The following is a 26044-nucleotide window of genomic DNA, read 5'->3' on the forward strand; positions in this document are numbered from 1 at the left end:
CGGGGAGCTAGGCACAAAAGCAGCTTCTGATCCGGCCAGATTGAGTTGATTTTTCTAGGATTCCATGCAAAAGTTAATCATTAATGAGCTGCTAGTCCTCACTACCTGCCAGCGACAAGAGGGACCCACTTCTGTCCTTCCTGTCCCTCCGGCACCTGGAGCCAGCCCAGCTGGGCCTCTTCAGAGACAAGCGGAGCCATGAGAACCCCTCTGGCCCTCCTGCTCCTGCTCTGCGCCCTCCTTGCTCAGGGGAATCCCAGTGGCAGACGGAGGAAAGGTAAGCCGCCCACCCTCCAGCTTTCCGGGGGGGTTAGTCTCAAGCAGCGGCTTGTGGATCCGCAGGAAGGCCAGCCGACCTGGGCCCGCCCTGGCTTCCGAAGGACCCCGCTGCTCCTTGCCTGTCCGCTGGAATGGGCACTTCCTGTCCAAAGAGCAGGAGAGGCCTCGGGTGGGCCGACCCTGGGCCCTGAGCGCGGTCGGGAGCAGCAGCGCATTTCTTCGTGAAGCGGGATCCTGGCCAGTGGAGAGCGGACATGCCCGCTGACGGAGACAGAAAGACAGTTTGTCTGGGATTGGGGAAGGAGCTGCGGGCCCCGGCTTGGGCCCCCCATCCAAGTTGTCTGGTAGCAAAATGGAAGTGAGGGGCTGGGCCGCGGGGCCTCGGCTTGACCCGGCTTCAGGGCTCTTGTTCGTATGGAAACGACTAACCAAGATGTTCAAGGTTAAGAGGCTGTCCGCTTCCGAACGACGGCTGAAGTGAAGCGACAGGAGGCGAGGGCTGTGGCTTTGGGGAAAAGGAGATGGTCAGGCAGAACATCCCCTTCGTCTGGCCCAGCCGTCCCCTTCCAATGTCACGGGAAACCTTCCCACTGTCTCTGCCCCGGGCTGGAACGCCTGAGCTGCTGACCCGGCCCCTCCGAAGCAGAAGCAGCCCTGCTGTGCAGGGATCTGAGACGCTGCCGCGAGCGTGAGCCGGACAGCAGAGCTTCCCCTCCGCCTGTTTGAGGAGGACGCCGCTTCTCCAGCCGCTGACCGCAGGCGCAGGTGGAAGGCGGTGCCGTCTCCTGGCCCGCATTGTCCCTTCGGGTGTCCTGGAGTTTGCAGACCTTCGCCTGCGTGGCGCCTGCTGACCCGCTTCCCAGCGCGGTGTCGACCTGCTGGATACAGCGGCCCAGCCGTTGTCCCCTGGAGGCCAGGCCCTCCTCTGGGCTGACTCCCGGGCATGTCCTGTGGTGATCTGGGAACACTTCCTTGATGGGCCACTTGTTTCCCCAGGCTCCCCCCAAGAGGCCCGGCTGCCGCCCAGCCCTTTGGGCCTGGATGCTCCCTGCACTTAGAAGGAGCCCTGTCTAGACTGTTCTTTCACTCTTCGCCTTGGGAGGGGCCTGTTGCTCCCCTTCCGACAGCGGGGGGCGAACTGTGCTCCAGGTGCCCCAGAAGGGGAGCCGAGGCTGTTAGTCTTGCGGGGGGGCTGGGGGGAGGGAGGCACGCGCGTGCATCCCTGAGTATCCGGCTGCATCTCTTTGGGGGCACGTGGGGAGGAGCAGATTTCCGCAGGGACCGGGCCCTTCGCTCCACCAACCGCAGGCCCTGCTTCCGCGTGCTCTGAGCTGGGGCCTGGCCTGCCCTGCGGCTGAACCAGGAGACCCTGACTCCCCAAAGCCCCGTCTGCCCACTGCGGTATTTCAGGCTCTCCAGAAGCCACTTTCTTCTTGGAAGAACGGAGAGCGGCCCCTGGGAAAATGGCACAAAGGTACTTGCCAGGTACCAGCGGAGCAGCAGAAAGGAGGCGCTTCGGCCAAGCGCTGCTGACCCCCCCAGGCAGCGGGATCCCCCCCACCAGAGCCCAAACTCACCCCACGCTCCTCTGATTTCCTCCAAGGCTGAATTGGGGCAGCCCGAGGCAAAACTCCCTCCTCCCCTTACAGCCCGACTCTGGGCGACGGAGGAAGCTCGTGTCCAGTGTTGGTGCCAACGGCCCCCAGCTGACGAAGGGCCCCCACCGCAGACCTCTCAGCCGGCCCCCAGGCCAGCGCCAGCCGATCCCTGGTGGCGCAGGGCAGGGCAACAGGGTCCCCCACCTTTAATAAGAACTTTGGACCCCAACCGGACAGGCAGTTTTATCTCCAGGAGGCGAGCGAGCGGTGTTTGCTTAGCAACAGCACTGCGGATGTCAATTTGGGGCTCCTTTTCAGGCAGGGATTTGGAATCTGGTGGCTCTGCCTGATGCAGCAAGGATCAAGAAGCAAACTCTTTTTCTTTTGATGCAGGGGGTGGAGGGAATGCAAAATAGAAGATTTTAATACTGCATGACTAGTTGGAGGGTTTCAATTGAGGCTGCGTGAAAGAACCTTTGCCTGAGGGGCTGAAGGGAGATTGGAAATGTTTCCCCCCTCAATAATTTCTGCAAACCGGAGTACTTAAATAAAAAGCTGGCCCTATTTGTCAGGACTTGGAAAGCAAACTGAGACACGTACGAACCAATTGATCTTTTTAAAAAATCCATTTCTCCATTTTGCTGGTGCCCAAATTCCCTCCAAGCTTTCACAAAAATAAGACTGTCTCTAGGCGAGATTTGGTGGTGGTTCCAAAAGGAGTTGGCTGATATTTGGGGCTGTTGCAAAGATGTGGGAGGCCATGACAGAATTTCTTAGAGGGTCCCTCTCCTTCCTCAGCCACTTGGTCTAAGAGACACTGCAGCCTTTCTTGGCAACGGAGGGGCACCTGCCACGGGAGGCCGAGCCCTCCTTTCCTGATGGGGCAAATACAGGATCGATCACCTTCCTCATGCAAAAATCTCCCCAAAGGTTGCATCTCCATCCTCAAAGAAGGAGTGCCATAGCAATAGCCCAGTTGCTGGGCTGGCAGACCGTCATCCCCAGAACTGTCAGCCCTATGCCCGGTGCACCCCAGCACAGCCAGGCCATTGGGGGAGCTTCACCTCCTCTCCTAAACCGAGGCAACTTCCTTGAACTGCTTCAATGCCACGCAGTGGGACTCTGGCCCTCTGCGATGTTGCCATCTTGCCCCCTTTTCTCAAGACCTGCCAAAGTGCCCCACATTTCCTGCAATTAGCTGAAGGGCACTTAGGCCTGCTGAGGTGTGTTGCATCCTGTTTTTACGACTTCTTGTTTTCACTCTGCTGAGAAGCACAGTAGGGGAGCAGTAATTCTACCAGCGGATCCAGAAGACGGCCCTGGGCTGCATACGCTTGATAGTGACCGCGTTCTCAGCCTGATCTGATCAAAGAAAGGATTTGGGTAGGACATTTTTCCAGCCACGAATCGGGGGTCTTAAGCCACTCCGGGTGGAAAATGGTCTCGCTTCATAAAATCTTGGGAGCAGGTGCGCGCAGCGTCCTTTGAAGGGTGAGCTTTTTAGGAACTTGGCGTTCCTTCCGGTCCTGCCTATCCTGCTTCTTGCACTAGCAAGACTGATTCGACTCTGCTAAATCCTCCATTTCCCCCTTTCCTTCTTTCCCTTCCGTCTCTGTGTTCAGTTATTCCAAATTCCGCAGGTAAGAAATACAGGCCAGAGAGAATGTGGGAAATATTCACCTTGGTTAATTATGAATGGGAGAATTTAATTTCTTCCTTAGTCTTCAGGCTTTACATTCAATTATTCTAGGCCTGCAAATAAGACATACTAACTAGAAATGTGTGGGAAGAATTCACCCTGGTTAATTATGAATAAAGGGATTTTAAATACAATGCAGCAAGCCATATAAATTTGACGAATGAATGAATGAATAAATAAATGCATCCTGTGCCCTTCCTGGATTAACACATTGCAGAGAATACAGTAGAAGGTGCCTTAGTTCTCCCCGCATTCATCACCTCTTGTTGTGGTCGAAGAGGCGGTCCTTTCTGGTGGGAGTGGGGCAAAAAGCTCCAAAATCGGGAGCAGAACCCAGGTTCCAGCCCCCTGGACCTTCTGCTGGCCTAATCCCCATAAAAGGGCTGGATAGGAAAACAGAAACTGGCTCATAGTACCTTGTGCTGGTTGGCACGGCAGTGGCATCCTGCAGCATGTCTCCTCCCTTTTGCCCCTGGATTACCTTTATGCCCAGTTAGCGGAGGGAAATAACTCGTTGGAGGCCAGAGCGCTCTTGGATTTCGGGCGTGAAATTTAACCGGACTTTTCTGGCCAGATTTTCTTTCCCCCCAGCCTGCACAGTTGTCCCTGACAGCATTCTCTCCAAAAGGATGTGGGGATGTAGCGCTGGATTCTGGCCCTTTGGCTGACATCCTCCACGGTCACAGCCCGGAGGGGTCCGACTGAAACGAAGCCCCGCGGGTAGGCAGCTCAGCCGAAGTCCACCAGTTCACTGAGCGGCACTGACACACGTAGCCTCCCTTCTGCTACTGAAGCGTCACCTGCTGTGGAGCTGCTTCCCAGCCTCGCCACGTGGGAGAGGAAAGAAAAACACCAGTGAGCGAACCGCGATTTAGTGGGGATGGAACTGCTGGAGACAGAGCGCAGGCCGTGCTGGCAGCAGGGCCACGGAGCTGAGCAGCACCACGAAGCCCAGGGGTCTGCGTTGGCTTGGTTCCTTGGTTGGCGCAGTTTCTTTCCAAGCACGGGTGGGGCAGACGGTCAAGCAGGACCCAGCGGGGCTCCCGGAGTGGGGAAGTTCCCCCCAGACTGCGTTACGATGCCTGGCTTTTTCCCGCCTCTGTTAGGGCACAGAATTGACATGAGTGGATAGGCAAAGAGAGGGAGCTGGCCTGCTATGCTGAGAGTGGGCATCCCCATGCCCTTCGCCCCGGCAGTGTCTGCTGGATCTCAGGCAGAGTGGACCCCACAATCAAAAGTCTTCCATTGCGCAGAAAGAGCAAACAGCAAGGCTGTGAGTCAGAGCGCGCATCTGGCGGGTCCGTGACTCCTTCAGCAGCGCAGGAAGGCCGCCTTGACCTCTGGCAGGATCTTCCGTTCCTGGCCACTGCAGGGGCCCCTTGTGAAGGAAAGGCAAGGTGGGGCCCCGGGGGAACTTTGGGGCCACAGGGGCCAGCAGGAAGGGTTTTCTGAGGCCCCCAGGAAAACAGGCACCAAGCGCTAAGAAAATCATAATAGGGACCTAACTTAAGGAGGAGATAGCGAGAACTGTAGACAGAACGGGTCTGGCAGACCCAAACTCCCTGGCCCATAATATCCGCTATCAGCAATCCTCCAGGCAGTTCAGTTGGCCTGGTTTCTCCCCCCCCCCCATTGTTCAACGAGTAGATTTGCAGCTTTAATATTTGAATAAAAATCTTTAGCGCAGCGTGAACATTCAACCTTCTCCCTGGGCTGGCTGTTTAAGATGATTCTTCTGTGGGGCAGAGCCTAGGGAGGGGCGATGCTTGCTGCCAAGAGGAGGTAATTTATAGCTGGCTGTTTCCTACAGGGGGGTCTGCAGGGTGTGGTCAAAAAAGTCAAGATGGCAGCCGTGACAGGGTAAAGCTCTGCCTGTTTTTTATGTGCAAAAACCAGGCAGAGCTTCGAATCGCACCCTTGGAGGCGCCATGTTGACTCTTCTAATCGCGCCCTGCGGACACCACTCCCCCCTTTACATCTGCATCCTATCCTGCCTGTCTGGGATTATCTCTGGGTTGTAGGAAAAGCTGCCTGCAATCGGTGTCTGCTCCGTCTGGCAAAGCACGCGCAGCTCTCGGGAGGGCAAAGCCGTGGGCTGGGAGGGTTTGGGCCGAGATTTTGCTCCCTGCCGATCGAGGCCGGGCAAACCTGGGCTGTTTTGGCACGACCCTGCTCAAGACCTTCCGACTGTTGGGCTTCCCCCCGGGGACGGCCCACCATCCTCATCCTCTCTTGGCGCTGGGCCCCCAAATGGCTGCACCCCATCCCGCTGAGGTGGCCAGGGAGACTGCAGGAGCAAACCCCCGGGCAGCGTAAGCGCCTCTGCCACCCGCGGCCTTCGGTTTGCTCAGAGGTGGAAAGGCAATGCAGGGCAGCTCCGAAGGCCCTTCTCAGGGGTGGGGTCTCTGGAGCCGATCCGCTCTGACTCATCTCGCCTGTTCCCGGACCCCAGCGGGTTTCTGAGCCCCCCTTCCTCCTGCCCTGCAGCTCAGAGCAGCCCCTTTGGGCAGCGTGGCACCGGGTGCTGCTGGGTCCTCTGCCTCGCGTTTCTGCAAGCTCCCCTTGGCCACCCCTGCAGACCTCTGCTGCGGGAGAAGCGGCCCTCAGCGTGCTTCTTTGCCGCAACCGGCTGGCTGCAAGAGGCGGGAGGCTGTGTTGCAGTGAAATATGTATGCCCTGCGCTTATTGCAAAGACCTAATAAAAATACTTCTGCTTTATTACATTAAAGTCAGGCTCCCAAAGTAGTTCATAGAACGGCAGCAACAGAGAAGAGAATGAACAGAGGAAAATGTGGTTGGCTACAAGGGGATTCCAAAGCGGGAAATGAAAGACATTGCTTTTCTGTGTTCTGCTAGAGAAGATTGCTGCTGAGAATTGGATGCTAAAAATAGAGCCCCCAGCAGCCCACTTCCAATCTGCAGAGCCTGCATCGCTCTGGCTGGGGGGAGGGGGCGCAGATGCACCCGTTTCAGCACCTTGGCAGCAACTTGTGGCTTTGGGACGTCCTGGAAGGAAGGGCAAAACTGGGGCAAGTCCTCTGATGCGCCCTGACGCACAGAAGCGGGAGCCCAAGACGGGCAGGGTTAATCAGCTGTGTGGATGAAACTCTGCTGAGCCTGGATATGCGAGGCGTAGGGCACCCCAGGCCCCTGAGGAGGCCCTCTTAAGGTGGGGCTGTGGTGGAGGCCCTTGCTCCTCCGAGGCTGCCGGACGCTGAGCAGCAAAGTTGCTCCCAAAGAGGCGAGTCTCTTATGGCCCCAGAAGCAAAAAAAAGTGGTTCCCTGTAAAGGTGCTTTAGTTGGCCTTTCAGGTGCCCCCATGCCCAGGTTCCCAGTCTTGTCCATGCTGGAATGTTGGCTGTCATCGGGCCAAGCTGCCGCAGCTCTCACCTAGCTCAGGGGTGTGCCCGGCTTTAGGGCAGATGCTCTTGTGCTCTCATTGGTTAATGAGGTTTCCAGAGCCCCTTTTCTTCTCTTCCTTGCAGAGACAATGCTGGGGTGGGGTGGGGGGGCTGTTTGGTGCCAGGGGAGGAGAAGAGGGCAGCCCTGCGAGGGAAAGTCTTCCACGACAAACCACGTCTGCTTGTTTACAAGGAGGCCCGAAGCTCTTCTCAGCCGTTGCTTTTCTGGACCTGCCTGAACCCGAACCCTCAGCCTGTCTGACCCTTCACGTGGCCATCGACAGAGGCAGGTGGGCAGAGCGGGGTCTGCCTTGGCACCGGTGACTGACCTCTCTGGATCCCCCACAACTTCTTAAATTTGACCTGTTTGGCGTCTGCCTGCACCCACCAGTTTCATGGAGATGATCTTCCAAAAGTTCCCTTTGCAGATTTTGACCACGCGAGTTGGGGTGTCTGTGGGCCCTTAGCCGCATCGAGGTTCATCCTAATCCGAGGAAAGAGGAAGGGAGAGAATAGGCTGGGGGGATCCAGGATGTTGATTTAATAAGTCATATATTTATGGCCTTGCTGAGGAAGCCAACTAGGGCTCATTCAGAGACCCAGTATGATTAAGCCAATCGTGATTTAGAATCAAGCCAGGTGCAAGCCATGAATGGCTGCCCAAGGTCAGCAGTCAGTTCATGGAGGAACCGTCGCCATCCTCAGTCACACTTCCCACGTGCGTTTCTTCTTTCGGCTAGCTGCCAGATTCCTTAGGGCGAGCGCGCGCAGAGCGTTCGTAGGGCAGAAGCCCATCTCTTTGGCAGTCAGTTCAGCGTGGCTTTCCCATGATCTCTTGCAGGGCCCCGGCGGCAGCCGCTTCCCCAGAAGAATGGCCCCTCGCCCGGCAAGGCCAAGTTCCTGCTCTATGCCAACACGGTGGAGCAAGGCTGCCTGATGGAGCCCCACTGCGAGGCCAGTCTCGAGAGGTGCCGGTTCAATGCTTCCCTCCCGCTGGTGATGATCATCCATGGGTGGTCGGTAAGGGGGCTCTTTGTCTCGGGCGGGGGACATGGTCTGGGAGGGCCTCATGCGCGGCCCGTCTTCGCCCTCCCCGGCAGCTGCCCTCTGCTGCTCCATGCACGCAGCTCAATGAAGGGCCACGGCCCTGAGTTGGGGGGCAGGCTTCCTGTTCCTCGATGGGAAGAGGCCCCGGAGTTACCCGCACAGGGCTGGAGGGACCACGCCGTTGCCGTATCAGCCCCGCGGTAGTCCGTGGATGCAGCTGTCGTTTCTTTTCATGGGCCTCCCAAGGAGGAGCAGCCCTGGCGTTCAAAGAATTACTTCTCTGAAACAAGCACTCCCGCACACCCACACGCGTACATATACACACAGTTAAATATAATTGTGCTACTCACCCAAAACCGTGTGGCACAAAACGTTTCTCCCTGTACAAGAACAGATGGATGAAATGATATGCTTTGAGGGCCAAGGTGATTGACAGCAGCGCTTCCTTTGGGCGTGAGGTGGCAACCATCCACACTGTGCCATTGGGAACTGGGAGGTGCCCGGGCCTGCTGGCGGACTCTGGGCAATCTTCCAAGGGTGCTGGTGACCCTCGGTGAAGAATCCCGGCAAGAAGGTGTTTGCCTTGGTCCTGTGGCTGCAGGTGGACGGGGGACTCGAAGGCTGGATTTGGAAACTGGCTGAGGAGCTCAAAGCGCACCTCACTCAGACCAACGTCATCATCGCCGACTGGCTCTCTCTTGCGCACGCACATTACCCCATTGCTGTGCAGAACACCCGAGGCGTTGGCCAAGAAATTGCTCACTTCCTAGAGTGGCTGGAGGTAAGCACCCTTAGCGGGCAAACAGAACCATTTGTTTATCTCCTCTCAACCCCCTGCCCCGCCCTGCCCTGCCCCCTCCGACGTGCAACGTTTTGGCTGGGCCCAGCATCCGCAGCAGGTATCTTCCGGGCTCTGATGCAGACCAGCCCAGGACCCTCCCAGAGGCAGCCCCTGGAAAGGCCTCCTTGATGCTGCCTGCGCTGCCCGTCTTGCCCTTCAGACCAACGCTGATCTATGTGCGCAGACCGTCCGTAGCTGCTCTGGGCACACGTAGGGAGGTGCTTGGATGGGAACTAAAACCAGCTGATCCTGACTCTGGCCAGAAACAGAAACCCTTTTTGCTGCTGGCCAGGACCAGCCTTGTCTTGAGCACTGCTGCTTTGCAGAAAGCCACAGAACGGGCGGAGAGCTGGAAAGGGCCTCGAAGGACCGTTCCCAACACAAGGCAGCCTCGCAGGGCCTGGGAGGGGAGATGCCACCGCCTGAGGCAGCCTGCTCCAAAGCCAGAGGCTTTTCAGGAGCACCTTGGTTGAAATCTGCCTCCCCGTGGCTTCCATTTCCTGGATCCCATCCTGCGGTGGGAATCATGGAGAAGAAGCTTGGCAAGGCTGGCGCTGCTTCAGGAACCACAACAGCTTGCATGGCCTTCTTTTCCCCACTTGCGTTGCGTGTACTCCAGTGAGCTACATTGCTTCAAAAAAGGTCAAACCACCCTTGAGTCAGGCGCAACTCTTGGCGACTGCATCCGCGCGGTCTCTTCTGCCAGCACTGCGGAAGTGGGCTGGCTCGCCTTCTTCCCGAAATAACTCAACAAAACAGCTCGTTTGGAAGAGGTCATCATGGTCTCTCCCTCCAAGGAAGGCACCTCTCTTCAAAGGCTGCTGTCCAGCCTGGACGGAGCCAGGGGCTTCCCGTGCTGTGGGGTAGAGGGCAGTGGGTAGTCCTGCTAGTTTTTCCTTTTCCATAATGTTAAAAAAAAAAAAAAGCAGGAGGGCAAGAGTGTGGAGAAATGCTCATTCAGGGGGGCGTCTGGTCTTCTCAGCCCCGAAAGGCTGGCGCTATGGACAAGGCAGGAAGGAGAGCCCCAGCCCCGCAGCCTTGGGATGCTCGGGCTCAGCGTTCCCTCAACCGAGTCTGCTCTTGATTTGGAAGCGCTTAAATGTGGGGGGAGTACGCTGGAGGCCCAGCACCACTAATAGCCCACTGGAGCCTCAGGGAAAGGTGGGGTGTTGCAGGAGGCAAAATGTGCTGCTCCAGAACTTACCACTCTCCATCTCTGGGAACCCCCACAGGGACAGCAAGTTCCTCATCTGTTTGTGATGCAGATCAAGGTCTGTCCTGCTGTTTCTGGCCAGCTGAGAGTCTGAGGATGCCAGATTCTAATTTGCAGCATCTTCTGCCCCAGGATATGCGGGCCCCTGATGGCTTTGAAGGAGGACTAGGTTGGCCCTGCCCAAAGAGAGCCCCCCATGAATGCCAGCCTGCAGAGCTCCACACAGCTAACCTGCTGAGCCCTTTGGAGGGGCCTCTAAGATGCAGGTGGGATGATGAGAGGGCCCAACAGCAAGGTCATCTAAGAGGAGCAGGCAAGGAAAAAACACTCAGGCAGATTACTCAGAAGAACTTCCCACCATGTTAAGATATCCCTGAATGTGAACAAACAGCAACGTCTGGGTGCATACAACTTTCTGAGCCGAGCCACATTATGCCTTGGCAGAATGTGTGATCACAACTATGATGTCCCAAGTGAATTAGTGTGGGCCTTGCAGGTTGCCAGATGTCCTGGCTGCGGCAGCAACTCGCCTCTTGGCCTCGGTCCTCAAGGTTCTCCATCCCTTCCCGGGCCTCTTTTCCAGGAATCGGTGCAGTTCCACCGAGGCGATGCTCACCTGGTGGGGTACAGTCTGGGGGCCCACGTAGCCGGTTTTGCCGGCAGCTCCATGAGAGGCAACGGGAAGATCGGCAGGATTACCGGTAAGTCAAGCTTCCTGGTTCATCAGCTGGACGCTTGGTTAGACTTCGCTTCAGGCTGACCCTGGTCATTCGGCAGCTCTGCCCAGGGTGGGGCCGACAAAGCTATCTGCTGTTGGACCCCCGGGAAAGAGGCGGCTGAGGGGAAGAGCTGGCTCCTTGGCGGCTGCTGCTGCTGCTGCTGGCCCCACATATGGAGGAAGCTGGGTGGGAATGGGGCATTTCTCCACTAAGGCTCTGCTGGCAAGTTCACAGGCAGGCAGTGGCCTGGAGGGCAGCTCGGCACTCGCAGATATTGACAGTTAGATGGGAATAATTAGCTTAATTGGAAGAAAAACACATATGCTCCTTTACAGCCATCAGGGATTGCTTTTTCATCAGGCCTCTGGCTCCTCAACTTTTCCAAAACACTGACGTGGATTCTTCAGGATCGTGCCGAGAAAGATACCAGAAAGAAAATCGCTCCGTACAGAGAACCACATGCATGAACACACCTCTGTGGGAAGCTGAGATCTTCCACGTGTGAAAAAAGAGACTCTGCCGCTGGGTTATGTCCCTTCTGGATATGTTCTGAAGAAGACGTTGCCCTCTGATTCATTCCCTGCCTGGTCAGGACAATGGGCCTGTTCTGGGCGGCACTATTTGGGCAGAATAATCCTCCTTCTTCAAGGGCTGGCATTGGGAAGCTGCACAACAGTGCTGATGCTTCGAGCTAGACATGTTCACATGCACTGCATCTTTCTTACCTTCTGCTTAATTAACACTGTTCCCAGTGTGCAGAAAGCGTTTTCATGAGGGCTGCTCTGAATCTCCCCTCTGGATCATGGTCCATTGACTTCAAGGGTCTGAGCATGGTTATACTTGCACCAGAAGAGATGAGAAAAGTGCCCAGGCTTCAGTTAGGGCTGGCGAGACCACAGGACCTCCTTAGCCAAGAGAAAAGAGCGATTCATGAGCCATATTTTAGGAGATTCTTCCTCAAACTGGTACCTTCAGCCATGCTGGCCAAGGAATGCAAGGAGCACCAGACTGGAGAAGTCTGGTTAGCTACATGTAACCAGAATATATCACCACTGTTGTCCTGGGTTGCCTCTGCTCTCCTTCACTTCTTGTGTTGACCTGTAAGTTGCTCCAGACAGAGACTGGTCTTTGGGCACTTTGCAATGTCGTCATAACCCTAGATTGTGTTACAAAGAGTTGGAGGAGGAGAACTTCCTCTTGCAAGCCTCAATTGGTCTTTCTTGCAGGCCTGGATCCTGCCGGCCCCCTCTTTGAAGGCATGTCACCAACAGACCGCCTGTCGCCAGATGACGCTGATTTTGTTGATGCCATCCACACCTTCACCCAGCAGCACATGGGCCTCAGTGTGGGGATCAAGCAGCCCGTGGCTCACTTTGACTTCTATCCCAACGGGGGCACTTTTCAGCCTGGCTGCCACATCATGCATGTTTACAACCACATTGTGCAGTATGGGATCACGGGTAAGAACGGGCACAAAAGGAGGCACCATGTATTGGGAGCCTTCCAAATTGAGTTCATCGGGGGCTAGCAGAAGGCCCCAAGGCAGGGCTGTGAGCCAGGATTCAGAGCTGAAAGCAGGCTGGTGACCGAGGCAAAGCGAGGTGGGCCAGCGGCTGCATGAGACCCTCTGAGCTTTAACCACTGGGCATCTCTCCCAATTCTCCCTCCCTGCCTTAAAGGGCAGGTCTCTGCCATGCCAGGAGCTCCAGAAGGAAGCCCTGCAGGGGTCGACGTCCAGTTCCCTTTGGAGCCTACAAAGTGGAACTGGGGTGCAGCTGCCCAGGGCTGGGAGGGGGACTACTAACCTTCCCAGGTTGTGACAGTCATGAAGCTGGAGGAGAGATTCATCCCTGGCACCAAGATGCCCTCTTGTTTTCTCACGCTGACCTTCATGGAATGGAGCCTTTGAGGGTCTCCAAGCACAGCCTGGTTCAGAGGCAGAACACCCCACTGCATGCCACAGGACCGGGGTTCCATGGCCTCTGGCAATGCTGGGGTTTGCTGGCAGCCCAGGAGACCAACACCGGCTTGATGAACCTAGTCTTCATCAGTGAGGACCCCTCCATCTGCAGTGGAATGATGGTTCAAGAGGAGAGCAAAGGCAGGCTTGTGGTGGAGGGACTCTGGCAGCAGAACCTGGAGAAGAAGTGGCCCGTTCTGTGGGTGGGTGGGCAGGATGGAAGAGCCTCCGACTTGCTGAATTCCACCATTCTGTTTTCCTGCAGGGCTCTCCCAGACGGTGAAATGTGCCCACGAGAGGTCGGTCCACCTGTTTATTGACTCCCTACGGCACAGCCATAAGCCGATCACAGGCTACTGGTGCAAAGACATGCAGATGTTTGACAAGGGACGCTGCCTCGACTGCCGGGCCAACCGGTGCAACACCCTGGGCTACCATATTCGGAAGGCAAGGGTCCCTGGCAGCCAGAGGCTGTTCCTGAAGACCCAATCTCAGATGCCGTTCAAAGGTTGGTGGGGGAGCAGGCCATGGTCGACTAGCCCAAGGGGCTCCCACAGGTGGGGCACATCCGCGTGTGAGGCCCTCAGATCGCAGTGGCTGTAGAGTGTTCAGATGGCTCCGGTCCAGAGAGGAAAACAGGCTGACAAGCGTTGGGTGGGTTGACGAGGGCGCTCCTATCCCAGATTATACTAGCAGCCCTCGGGGTGAGCTTTGGGGTCCTCCGGGAGGTGGGGTATGTTCTCAAGAGGTTGAACTGCAGCAACGGAAGGCTCTGCAGCTACTTTTCCAGAACTGTAAAATGCTCCGTGCAATACCTTACTCAAAATAGCCTGGAAGTGGGGAGCAACTTAGAAATACCTCCAGGAAAAAGCAGAAAAGCAGCTTCCTTCTTGCAGCCTGCCCCAGAAGAGGATCTCCGCTGGGGCCAGCCAGCTTCACGTATGTGAGGAGGGGGCTCCAGAACGGCACATCTGCAGCCCTTAAAAGCCCAAAGAAAGGCAGGGAAACCCCTGGCCACACAACTTTCCTTCCCTTTCCCAAGCAGATGGATCAGGCCGCCCACCGGGTAGCGTTTCAGGCTGTTCAAAATGCTTTGGGAAGGTCACCTTGAACAAGCTACCACAAACTCCCTGGAAGGACGGTCACGTTGCCAACGGGGGGTGGCCGGGTTGTCCAGACAAGAGTCGGATGGGCACGTTTCTTGGAGCTATGGCACCCTTTTTGAGGCAGCGCCTTGCCCCCCGAGATCCAGCCAGCCATGCGCGCCTCCCTCGCTAGGCCTGGCTGAGCTCCGAGAGAAGAAAAGGCCCCCTAAGTTCTCCAGAGGTCGAGCCCAAAACAAGAGTCGCCTTTCACCACGCTGACAGGGAAGGACAGAGCGGCTATTATTCCAGGCTCCGTCGAGTGATTTGCGGTTCCTTTCTCAAAGTGTTGCAAAGGCCACGTGAGGAGCCTGTCAGAAAACGACAGACACGGGTTCGGTTATCCAGTAGACAGAAGTTTTTATTGGGCACGTTTGCAAAGGTGGGTCCCTCCCGCAGCAATGGAGGAACCCCGAAGCAAGGTCTGACAGGTTTTTATACCCCCTATCTGTCCTCCCCCTCCTACGAGGGCTTGGCCCACAATCTCACCTTTTTTACCGCTCCGGAGCGCTGCTAATTAACCGCAAAACCGCAGACATTCCACTTTCCGAATCCAATCAGCGCAATACACATTCCAATCCCCACTTGACCCGACAGCCGCCCCTGCCGTTTCTCTTCACTCTGGAGCGAACGTGCCTCTTGCCTGCAGTCTTTCCTCCCTCCTGCCGTCCTTCTCCACTCTGATGCGAGTGTGCCTTCTGCCCATCCTCCCTCCTGCCGTCCCCCCAAGGCTGCCCCATGGTGCACAGCGCTCTCCCCTAGCAAACATGGTTCGTTTGAGGCCCTCACTTCTCCCTGCCTTCTCACAATCCCACCTTTTTCTTTTCACGCCTCTGTTGGGCCTCAAACCTGGCTAACAGGATTGCTCCCTCGTCCCGGACCCGGGGCTTCACACACTGGGACAGGTAATTCCCACAAGCAGGGAGACATTGCATTAAGCAACATACTAGGACCAGTAAGGCAATGAAACCAATGGCTAGTACAAAAAGTTGTTTTAACCAAGCAAAGTTAGGTAACCAACTAGTGAGCCACGACCAATTCCATCCCTCTGGATCCTTGGATATGCGAGAGGCTAAGGTCTTCAACTTGGCTAGTTTTGCTTCAACATAATTCTTATTGTTGGTTAGGTTAAAGCAACAAAGACCTTGAAAAGATTCACAGCCTTGTCCTGCCCTTAATAGGAGATAGTCTATAGCTATCCGATTTTGAATGACCGCCCTCCTGATCTCAGTGACTTCTTCAGTGAGGGCTGCAATGAGAGAGGATGTAAGGTTGACACTTTTAGCCAGGAGGCAGGCCACCTTCCTTAGGTCCAGATAAGTTCTTCCGCTTAGTGCAGGAACCCCTACTAAGGAGAGGGCCAGAGCCATGGCTTCTGTTTCGGACAAGAGTGTCACATCACTCTCACAATCAGATGGCAGCTCCCTTTTTCTTTTTTCTTTTGATGGGTGCGCTTGTATTGGAGGCAGGGCATATAGAGAGGTCAGGCGCCCTATGGCACAAGGGCCCCTGAACTATAGGCTGGAACATAGGTGTAAGCTTCATGTCCACATAACAAAAAGAAACCTTTAGGTAGGTATAGAGGGGTTGAGGCGTAAGGGATACTATAGATCCCTCCACAAGTGAAAGCAGGACCTTTTGAGGGCAGTGGGTGGGTACGGTTCTGGGTATTGTTGAAATATACACATTGAGTTGCATTGGTTATCCCCAAGAGATTTAGAGCTATTTGCCTTTGATTAGTCCAGGGTCTTGGAGTGGGAGAAGACCCAAAATGATAGAACATCCCCCCCCCCCGGGGGGTCATCCCCAGTGATATCAATATTCGCTATCTGAGTAACATTCTTCAATGCTTCCAAGCTGATGGGCATTCCAAAGAAACAGGTGGAGGTGACACCCTTCACAGTCAAGAGTTGCCCCACACAAAAAGTTGTGCTGTTCAAAGCTGTCTGTGCCAATTCTACAAAAAAATTGTTGTTAGAGCTGTGCTGTAGAGCATCTAAGCAGTGACATAATAGAATAACCTGGATGCAAGCCTTCATGTTGTTCATCTCCTCCCCTGCCTTAGTTCAGTTCCTTTTAAGTTTTACTTTGAGTCCGTCTCCTGGTTGGGCAGTCCACGGTCGGGGGTCGGGACCTCGCTTAACCCGATGGTAGTGGGTCCAACCCCCCTGTCGGGTTCGAACCGCCGATTCAGTTGTCAGGAGAACTTGGTATGGTCCCTCCCAAGACGGCTTCAGTTTCTCATCCTTCCACGTCTTTATCAGGACCCAATCCCCTGGCTTGTGGGGGTGTTGGTCTTCCAGCAAGGGGGGCCGCTGAGCGAGGAGTCCCTGTTTTCTTAAAGATAAGAGAGATTGTGACAGTACCAGGAGATACTTTCTCAGGAAGGCATCCTTTAGCTCGGGGATAGGCTCTCCCATTGGAGCCAGGAAAGGTCTTCCCATCATCAGCTCGAATGGGGAGACCCCCACATCCTTGCGAGGGGCTGTCCGCATTCGAAGCAGGGCAACCGGAAGTGTCTTTGTCCAAGGTAGCCCTGTTTCCAATCCCAGTTTGGTGAGATGTTGCTTCAATACCCCGTTAGCTCTTTCCACTTTCCCACTGGATTCAGGATGCCAAGGGGTGTGGAGTTCCCATCGAACCCCCAGGCTTTGCATGACCTCCTGCAGCACCTTGTGGGTGAAGTGGGTCCCCCTGTCAGAATCCAGACTCTCTACTATCCCATACCGGGGGACGATCTGTTCCAGGAGAACTTTTGCTACTACCTGTGCAGTCGCCCTCCGGCTGGGCACCGCTTCCACCCAGCCAGTGAGGTGATCTTTGAGTACCAACAGGTACTTCAACCCAGCCACAGGAGGGAGTTCCGTAAAGTCCACCTGGACTCGCTGAAAGGGCCATATTGCCAAGGGCCTTCCTCCCCTCTCCCTTCTCCTCATGGCTTTGCGATTGGTTTTCTGACAAATCAGGCATTTCCAGCACACAGCCTGCGCCTCTGTCCACATCCCCAGGCTCCAGTACCACGGCTTTACAGTATCTATCAAAGCCTGCATCCCCCAGTGAGACCCTTCGTGCAGTTTCTCCAACATCCCCCTCATGTCAGCACGGCTCACTACTGGGGTCCCCTCAATTGTAACCCAACGACCTGCTTCCTCCCTGCAACCTTCCCTTTCCAGCAGCACCTCGTCCAACTTCCCCGGCGTCCAAGCCGGAGGTTCTTCTATCTGGGGGATTGCAATCATGATGGCAATGGGGACACCCTCCGCTGCCTCCTTTGCTACTCGATCAGCAAGTCGGTTCCCTCTTGCCTCCATCGAGTCCCCCTTCTGATGTCCCATTATATGCACCACTGCAATCCTGTCGGGTTCTTGAAGAGCTTCCATCATCCCCTCTATCAGTTGCCGAGCTTTCACCTCCTTCCCAGCAGTTGTGAGTAAACCCCGTTCCAGCCAAATTTTCCCGAAAGTGTGCACTACTCCCCAGGCGTATCGCGAGTCTGTGTAGACGGTGAGGGACACTCCCTTTCCCAACTCTAGTGCCCGTTTCAAAGCGTGCACTTCACACAGCTGAGCCGACCAGTCCGCTGGTAGTGCCCCCTTCTCTATTGTCTCTCCCTCCGCAGTCACTATCGCGTACCCTGACTTCCTTTGTCCCTGCTCTACTCGGCTAGACCCATCCACGAACCAGACCTCACCCTCTTCCAGCGGGACCTCCTGCAGGTCCTCCCGGGTCTTTGTTTGCAGCTGCAACAGGGTGGAGCACTCGTGCTCCGCCGGCTCCCATTCTTTCCGCTCCCCCGCAAGAAACTCCGCTGGGTTCAAATTCCTGTCTGTTCCTACCACCACATCAGGACTTATCCGGAGAACTGTCTCATATTTCAACATCCTCCCTTCTGTCATCCAAGCAGCCGCCTGCTGACTAAGCACACTTAAGATCTGATGGGGTGAATGGACAATCACGGGGCTCCCAAAAGTGAGTTTTTTCCCTTCTGTCACTAGCACAGCAGCGGCAGCCACTGCCTGCACACAAGTCGGCCATCCCCTCACCACTGGTTCTAGGGCTTTGCTCAGGAAGGCCACTGGTTGATATTTCCCAGCCCGTCTCTGAGTCAGTACTCCAATGGCAGTTCCCCCATGGGCTGTAACGTATAGGTGAAAGGGGAGGGCCAAGTTCGGTAGAGCCAGAGCCGGGGCCGTCACCAGGCTCCTTCGTAATTCCCCCCACTTCTCTGTGTCCCTGTCTGTCCATTCTACCCTGTCAGATGATCCTTTCAACTTCTCATACAGAAACTGAGCCTTGCTCATGTACTCATCTATCCATAGCCTGCAATATCCTACTAGACCCAGAAACCGCCGCACCTCCGTTTTAGTATGAGGGGGCTTCAACTGCATTATCCCCTGTATCCGAGAAGGATCAATCAACTTCTCGCCCTTCCGGAGTACATGTCCTAAATACTTGACCTCCCTTTCCACAAATTGGACCTTCCCTTTTGACACCTTCAATCCTTCTTCAGCCAACCAGTTCAATAAAGCCACTGAGTCTTCTCTCACCTTTACTTCCTTCTCTCCAGACACCAACAAATCATCCACATACTGCAGCACCCGAGAACCCCCAGGGGCCCGGAACCCCTGGAGTTTCTCTTCCAATGCCTGTCCAAACAAGAGGGGCTCTCGGTGTACCCCTGGGGCAGCACCGTCCATCTCAGTTGTTGCTTCCTCCCAGTCTCCGGATCTTCCCACTCAAAAGCGAACAGATCCCTACTTTCTTCTGCCAGAGGGCATGACCAAAAAGCATCCTTCAAGTCTATCACCGTGAACCACCGATCCCCGGGAGGGATCTTCCCCATCAAAGTGTAGGGGTCAGGCACTACCGGGGTCCGGGCCAAGACCAAATCGTTGACCCTCCTCAGATCCTGCACCAGCCTGTAACTATTGTCCTTCTTCTTCACAGCTAAGATAGGGGAGTTGAAGGGGGACATAGCCGGTTCCAACAGCCCTTGCCGCCTCAGCCCATCTATGATGGGCTTCAGCCCACGCCTCCCATCCCGGGACAGCGGGTATTGGGCTTGCCGCAAACCAGTCACCCCCGGTTTCAAGGGGATGCTAATTGGGGCAATGCGGAACCGACCCGCCCCCCCTTCTCCTGCCCATACCTCAGGGTTCACAACCTCCACGTCCGCCTCCCGCAACAAACACATCCTTTCTGCCTGTTCCACATTCCACAACTCCACTCCTAGACTACCCATTAGATCCCTTCCCAGCAAGTTCACCCCTGCCTGTGGGATCAGTAACACATCTGCAGTTACCTCCTTCCCATTCCACTCCAGTCTCACTCCCTCCAGTACGTCTGCCTTGACCGGAGAACCTCCCACCCCCATCACCGATACCGACGCGCCCCGGGATTTCGCAATCCCTGGGATCGGTTGGCACAACGATGTTCGAGAGGCTCCGGTATCCACGAGGAACTGCCGTTCCTCGCCGGTGGGACCCACCGTGATGTTTACCAAGGGTTCCCCGTGGGTCCCGGTTGGGGAACCATGACCCCCTAGTTGTACAGGGGGAAACTCCTCTCACCCGTGGGGCGATCCACCTGGCAGTCCCGAGCAAAGTGTCCTACTCGCCCGCAGCGGAAACAACCTTGCCTATCCCCAGTCCACCTCTCCCTTCTGGGGTCGACGCCACCTCTCCAGGGCCAAGGTCCCCGGACCAGATGGGGAGAAGGTCGCGCCTCCCTCAGTCCCTCCCCCTTCGTCTCATTCTTGGCCGCCGCCTGAACGGCTGCCATCATCATTTGAGTTTTCTGCCTGGTCTTCGCCTCCTCCCTCCCCACATAGGTCTGTTGAGCAATCCTTAGGAGTTCCCCTATCCCCTGTTCAGTCCAACCCTCCCGTTTTTGTATCTTCTTCTGAATGTCTGGCCATGCTTTGGTGACGAACTGCATTTTTAACAAGGTCTCAAAGGCTGGGGTGTCCGGAGTCACGCCCGAGAATTTGGTCAGGCCAACTCGGATCCTCTCACAAAAATCTCCGGGCGATTCATCCTTCCCCTGGGTTACCTCAAAAGCCTTGGTCAAATTCTTCCCCTGGGGCACTGCTGTTCGGATGCCCTCCAAAATCATCTCTTTCATGTCTCTCATGTTCTGCCGGTGTGCGGCATTATTGGGATCCCAATTTGGGTCTGCCAGAGGGAATTTAGTATCTGCGGCCGGGGCATTTGGGACATTTGCATTCCTTCGCTCCCAAGCCCCGAGCGCAGCTCGCCGAATCTGGCCCCTCTCTTCTGGCGTATAGAGGTGGGCTAAAATGTAATTCAGTTCCCCCAGGAGTATTCCACCGGGCCGAGAAAAGTTCCAATTGTTCGGCGGCGGTATGGGCATTCTCTTGCATACGAGGGAGGGTCTTTTTAATTCCCTCAACTCACTGGGTTTGATGGGAACTGTTACGTAACTGGTGACGGTCACCCCCTGTGCGTTCGTTCCGTTCGGGACTTCCCGGACGGGGAAGGCACTGGCCGACCTTAGACTAAAGGGCAAGTTCTGAATGTCTTGGTTCAGCTGGTCCAGCTCTTTCCGCAGCCCGGGATAGGGTGGGGGCGCCGGAGGGGGAGCGGTAGGAAGAGGAGGAGGAGGAGGAGGTGGCGGCCCCCATTGAGGTCTAGTCAGCCAGAGGTCCTCCTCCTCATCCTCCTGTTCTTTTTGGACAAAAATTTTGGCTAACTTGGGTCGAGGCCCCTCCCAATGAACATGGAACCAGACTTCCACATAGGGTTCCTGTGTTAACATTTTATGCTCCACAATGTAGTTTTTTAGTTGGGTCACCCAGTAATTACTGGGGATTCCAAGAGTATCCCAATGGTAGGGGAATTCGGGGTCCACTAGTGGATATTTTGGCCATTCTTTAGTGCACAAAGTTATCATGGTCGGTTTTTCCAGACCCCTGGTGAATGGACACAACCAGGGTGTCTCCCATTGTTGCAACAATTGTCCTAATGGAGAATCCATGGGGATTCCCCCTACTGCGTTTTTCCCACTGGCCCCTGGCCTTACACTCTTACTCTGCGCCTTACCCATCCTTCCTGACTACGTTTCCCACCTTACAGAAGGTCCCGGACTCTTCTGTCCCCTTGCGGCGTCCAACGCCTCGTAACCACGCTAATCTCCCCGAGATTATGGGTAGGCTGTACTCACCAGACCTCCCGGAGGTCCCCTCGTCGGCCGACTTCCTCTTTACTTCTGTCTGACTGGCGATTGGAGTCCCGTCCCGGACCCGACTCCGGGGAAAACGGGAGACACCTCAACGGGGTGTTACGGCCGATTACTCACCGGTTCCCCACAGTCCGGTCCACGTCGAGGACTCCTGGCTGGCTCGCCAATTTTGTCAGAAAACGACAGACACGGGTTCGGTTATCCAGTAGACAGAAGTTTTTATTGGGCACGTTTGCAAAGGTGGGTCCCTCCCGCAGCAATGGAGGAACCCCGAAGCAAGGTCTGACAGGTTTTTATACCCCCTATCTGTCCTCCCCCTCCTACGAGGGCTTGGCCCACAATCTCACCTTTTTTACCGCTCCGGAGCGCTGCTAATTAACCGCAAAACCGCAGACATTCCACTTTCCGAATCCAATCAGCGCAATACACATTCCAATCCCCACTTGACCCGACAGCCGCCCCCTGCTGCTTCTCTTCACTCTGGTGCGAACGTGCCTCTTGCCTGCAGTCTTTCCTCCCTCCTGCCGTCCTTCTCCACTCTGATGCGAGTGTGCCTTCTGCCCATCCTCCCTCCTGCCGTCCCCCCCAAGGCTGCCCCATGGTGCACAGCGCTCTCCCTTAGCAAACATGGTTCGTTTGAGGCCCTCACTTCTCCCTGCCTTCTCACAAGCCCAAGCAAGAATTAAAAATCAACACCCGGGATGCATTTTGATTTTGATTAAAAATCAAAACCCCCGGGACGCATTTGCCAATCTGCCAAGGAACTCAGAGTTCAGGTCCCCGGGCACCGAGGCCTTCTCCTGCACAAGCCGCCTGAAATGGACAGAGGCAGCCCAAAGCACCCTTCCTCTCTGAAACAAGGCCAGGAGGGTTTATTCTGAGGATTCCTTGTCATCCTAGATGTAGCACAGATGAACAGTCGCTAGGGAAGAAATCAGCTGTACTAGATGCCAAGTATCTTTCCATAATTAAAAGATGCCTTCCTTCCTAGAGTTTTGCCCCAAAGCTCCCAGTGGTTGGCAGTAAGAATAGAGGCATTGACAGCCCTAGAATCGCACCCACGGAGAACCATGAAACCGCAGGGAAGTCAGCATCAAGCCAGCCTGGATGCAACACGGCCTCCCCCAGGAGAACAGGATTGTCTTCCCTTGGCGCTGATGAACTAGTCAAGCCTGGGCCAATCCAGATCAAGCCAGCCAGATTTTTACAGCTGGATCTGAATCACTGGCTAAATTCAGACGACATGAAGCAGGTGGCCTTTTTAGAGTCCCTGCCCTGGCATCCCCCAGATGTGTGGGTGCTGTAGGCCAGGAAACACAGCCCAACACAGCTGGGGGAGGCTCAGCCGGAAGTGTGCATGGCAGAAAAGCCATGCCTGCAAACACGCCAGGTGTGTAGATGTTGATCAGAGAATCCAAGTTTTCTTTAGTGCAGGATTTTATTTATTTATTAATCAAATTTGTACGGCCACCCATCTCACAAAAAGTGACTCTGGGCGGCATACAATGGTCCAATAAAAGAGTAAATATAGTAATTATTAAAAACATTAAAAACAAGCTAAAACTAAGATTTAGGACAACTAGAGGATGAATTGCCATGGATATGTTTGTGTCTGTATGTACGTGAAAATTCAGCTTACCCTTCTCTCCTCTCCGCAGTTTATCACTATCAGTTTAAAATCCATTTCATCCACGAGTTCCAAGAACGACAAATTGATCCAACATTCACCATCTCTCTGACTGGCAACAAAGATGACGTTGAAAATCTCTCCATCACTTTGTGAGTTCCAAATGTTGCCCAACTTGCTCCTTGGCTCCAGGATCCGTAACACTCACATTTTTGGCCCATGCCCATTTGCCAGGGCGGAGAAATAACGTGGCTAGTGCCACAGGCCTTGGCACAAAAGCCATGCTTCGCATCACTTAGTGTCCTGACATGTTCTCTTGCTGAGGTGGGTTACCTCGAGGCCTTCACGTGGAGAAAAGCGGCACATGCACAGGTGGCCCCTTTATGCCTTCCCATCTCTTCCAGGAATCTTGAGATCTTGGAGCCCAGATGTCCGTACCACATCATTTCCACGTCTGCTCTTTTATTGCCCTTCTCAGTCCACTGAGTCTTCTTGCATCATTTCACTGAGTCAATAAAATAAACCACAGCTATGTGGATACTTTTTATGATTTATGCCTGTAATCATTTAACATCCTGGTGTGTTTTGAACTGGGAGCTCTGCCACTGCTGCTGCTAAAGGGGCACATGGCAAAGGCAACGGGGTGGAAATGCAGGTCACAAATAAATGAACACACAAAGGAGCAGATCACGGTGTGCAGCGAAATCCCGGCAGATGTGCTTTAGCGGTGTTTGTCCTTCTCCCCATTAGAATTGAAGGCATCACTCGAAATAAAACCTACACCTTTCTTGTTCCTCTGGATATTGATATTGGGGAGCTGATGATGATCAAACTGAAGTGGGAAGGAACTGCCATCTGGGAGAACATCTGGGACACTGTCCAAACCATTATCCCTTGGAGAAAGGGAGACCGTCGGCCAGGACTTATTGTGAGGTCCATACGAGTCAAGGCAGGAGAAACTCAGCAGAAGTAAGTGTGCTCAGATCCCGCCAGACGTGGAGTCCGAAAGCGGCCGGCCGGCCTGCCAGCCAGTGGGCTCGCTCTCTGCGCCAAGCTCTTTGCTCAAAGCCACCTGTCCCCATTGCACAGTTCTCATACTGCACCCTGCCTTGCGGAAGAAACTGACTGTTGGTTTATTAATTAATCTTTCTGTTTTCCTTCTTTTCAGAATGACATTCTGTTCTCAACGTGTGGATAATTTGCACCTCTATCCAGGTCATGAGAAAATGTTTGTGAGATGCGAAGTCAGTTCCCAACAGCTGCAGTGAGGGTAGGGATGATAAGCAAGAATTTGAAAAAGCTGCCAAGGCCCGGAAGAGGTGCTTCTCACCTTTATCTTTCTTTTCCTTAGAAAAAGAAAAGAAAAAAGAAACACCTTTGTATTATTATTATTTTTTTTGTACAAACGTGTGCAACATGAAAAATGTGATGGACCAGGAAGTACTGTAAACGATGTATGTCCAAGGCTTGATTGATTAAACAAATAAAAAGTGAATAAAAAGTGAAAACTACTAAACTAAATCAGCCTTATGAGTCTAGAAAGACAATTAATAGTCCAAGATCTCTGGTCTTTGGACTGAAAAGTAGTTTTATTTCTTGAAAGGGGAGGTTGGACTATTAAGAAGTCTCACTGTAAGATTCCTGGCGTATTACTGTTGGTGGTCCCCTGGGGGGGGTGGGGTCCCAAATCACTTTTATTTTGGCCATGCTGGCTATGGCGGATAAGAATTGGACACCAAAAACATTTGAATGGCTAATTCTGATCCACAAACACAACATTTGGAAAGTAACGTCAAACACAATTACTTCAGTAAAAATTAGGGCTGCTTTCAGAATCCAGATTCACTTTGATGCATCGAAAAAGCAGCCTTTTAGACAGTTCTGAAAAAAGATACCATTTCATCTTATTCAAGAAAGTAAGCCTTATAATAATGGCATCACATCACGCTAATGTGAAGGTGAGGGAACTGCCCGCCAGCCCCACTTTTTCCATTGCTAGAGAAGTTAATCTGGACGTGTAATTCCAGACCACTGTCCATATTAGCTGAAGCCTGGCATTCAGGTTCTGAAGACTGTGCGCTTAATCAAATACCCAGCGGGATGTGAAGTGAAAAGAAGCGTCTCCAGGTAAGTGTGTTTTTTCAGACCTGCCGTTCAAGGGCCTTTTTCGTAACATGCTTTTAGAAGAGGTAGAGCTGAGTAACAGCAACGGCCACCTTGAGATATTTAGACCGACCTTGCCCGATAGTTGTACCACAAGCTTGTGGGAAGGAGAGGAGACGCTGCATTTCATATACAGACATCCATTTTTTTCTGCCATATGGCACAAACACACGATATATTAAATGTTTTTCCATTTGCATCTGTTGCTGACTGTTGTCCAGAATCCCAGGATAATAATAGCAATGGAGTTGCTAGAGTGCAAAGAATATAGTAGCTGTGCAGATTAATGCTTTCAAAAAGATGAAGCAAAAGGCACGCTCTGTTTTTTTAAAAACTTCTCTGTTTCCAAGCGAATGCAGGAATGGGATCTGCCTTGCCAAGCCCTATAATTAACAGCTGTTCTCCACCTAATTCCATTCGGCCAGGCACAGAAGAGCGCAGGGGTGTCCGCAAAGGTAAAAAAAGACCCAAGGGGGTGGCTGCAGCCACGGGATCCAGGCGCTCTCCTTTTTACAGTGTGTGCCAATGTTGTAAGAAATGGGAGGGGCCCCATCTGCATGCTCGTGGCTGCCATTTTGCCTTTTTTTTGGCACACCCCCACCCCGGAAGACACCCCTGGGGGAATGGCGCCGTCATAGGAAAGCTAGGAGCGGGCGGTCCCATCTTCCTCCAGCCCTGCCTCTTCTGCAACGGGAGCCTTAACTGAAGCGCAAAGGCTGAATCCACGTCCGGTGAGATGCAAAGCGCCATTGGGCCAGGTGTCCAAGCTGCTGCCAATTTAGATCAGTGTTTCTCCACCTCAGCAGTGGTAAGATAGGTGGACTTCAACTCCCAGAATCCCCCAGCCACCTGTCTTCACGTTGCAGAGGCTGAGACACACCGATTAATATTAAAGTTTTCATTCTCTACGCCCCAGCTAGAAAAGCCTCCGGATCGATAGAGACGCACAAAGGGCAACCGATGACTTGAATCCGTCATCGCAACACCTGAAAAGACCTGGCCTGCAATCACAGGATCTTAGATCCAGCACGGAAGGAAGAAGGGGGGCATCGATATTCCCGAGGGGTGGGTGGCCAGCGGGCCAGAGAAGCCTCCAGGAATCCAAGCTCTGCTTCCTCTCCAGGGACCCAAACCCCGTCCCCGTCCCCCCTTGGC

At 54.3% G+C, this 26044-nt stretch overlaps 1 protein-coding gene across 1 annotated transcript; it reads left to right on the plus strand.

Moving 5' to 3' along the window:
• On the plus strand, window positions 1-24241 carry LIPC (lipase C, hepatic type). Its single transcript, XM_088148233.1, has 9 exons — window positions 1-277; window positions 7819-7997; window positions 8626-8805; window positions 10662-10779; window positions 12024-12257; window positions 13023-13265; window positions 22758-22878; window positions 23477-23695; window positions 23895-24241. Exons 1-9 carry the CDS (start codon window positions 199-201, stop codon window positions 23992-23994), a joined length of 1473 nt encoding a protein of 490 aa, XP_088004359.1. The 5' UTR covers window positions 1-198; the 3' UTR covers window positions 23995-24241.
• Window positions 24242-26044: the final 1803 nt, after the last annotated feature.

This window comes from Python bivittatus, unplaced genomic scaffold (genome assembly GCF_059951505.1).
Source record: "Python bivittatus isolate LINGU-HERP-01145 unplaced genomic scaffold, Pbiv_v1 ctg000530_np1212, whole genome shotgun sequence".
Lineage (NCBI taxonomy): Eukaryota > Metazoa > Chordata > Lepidosauria > Squamata > Pythonidae > Python > Python bivittatus.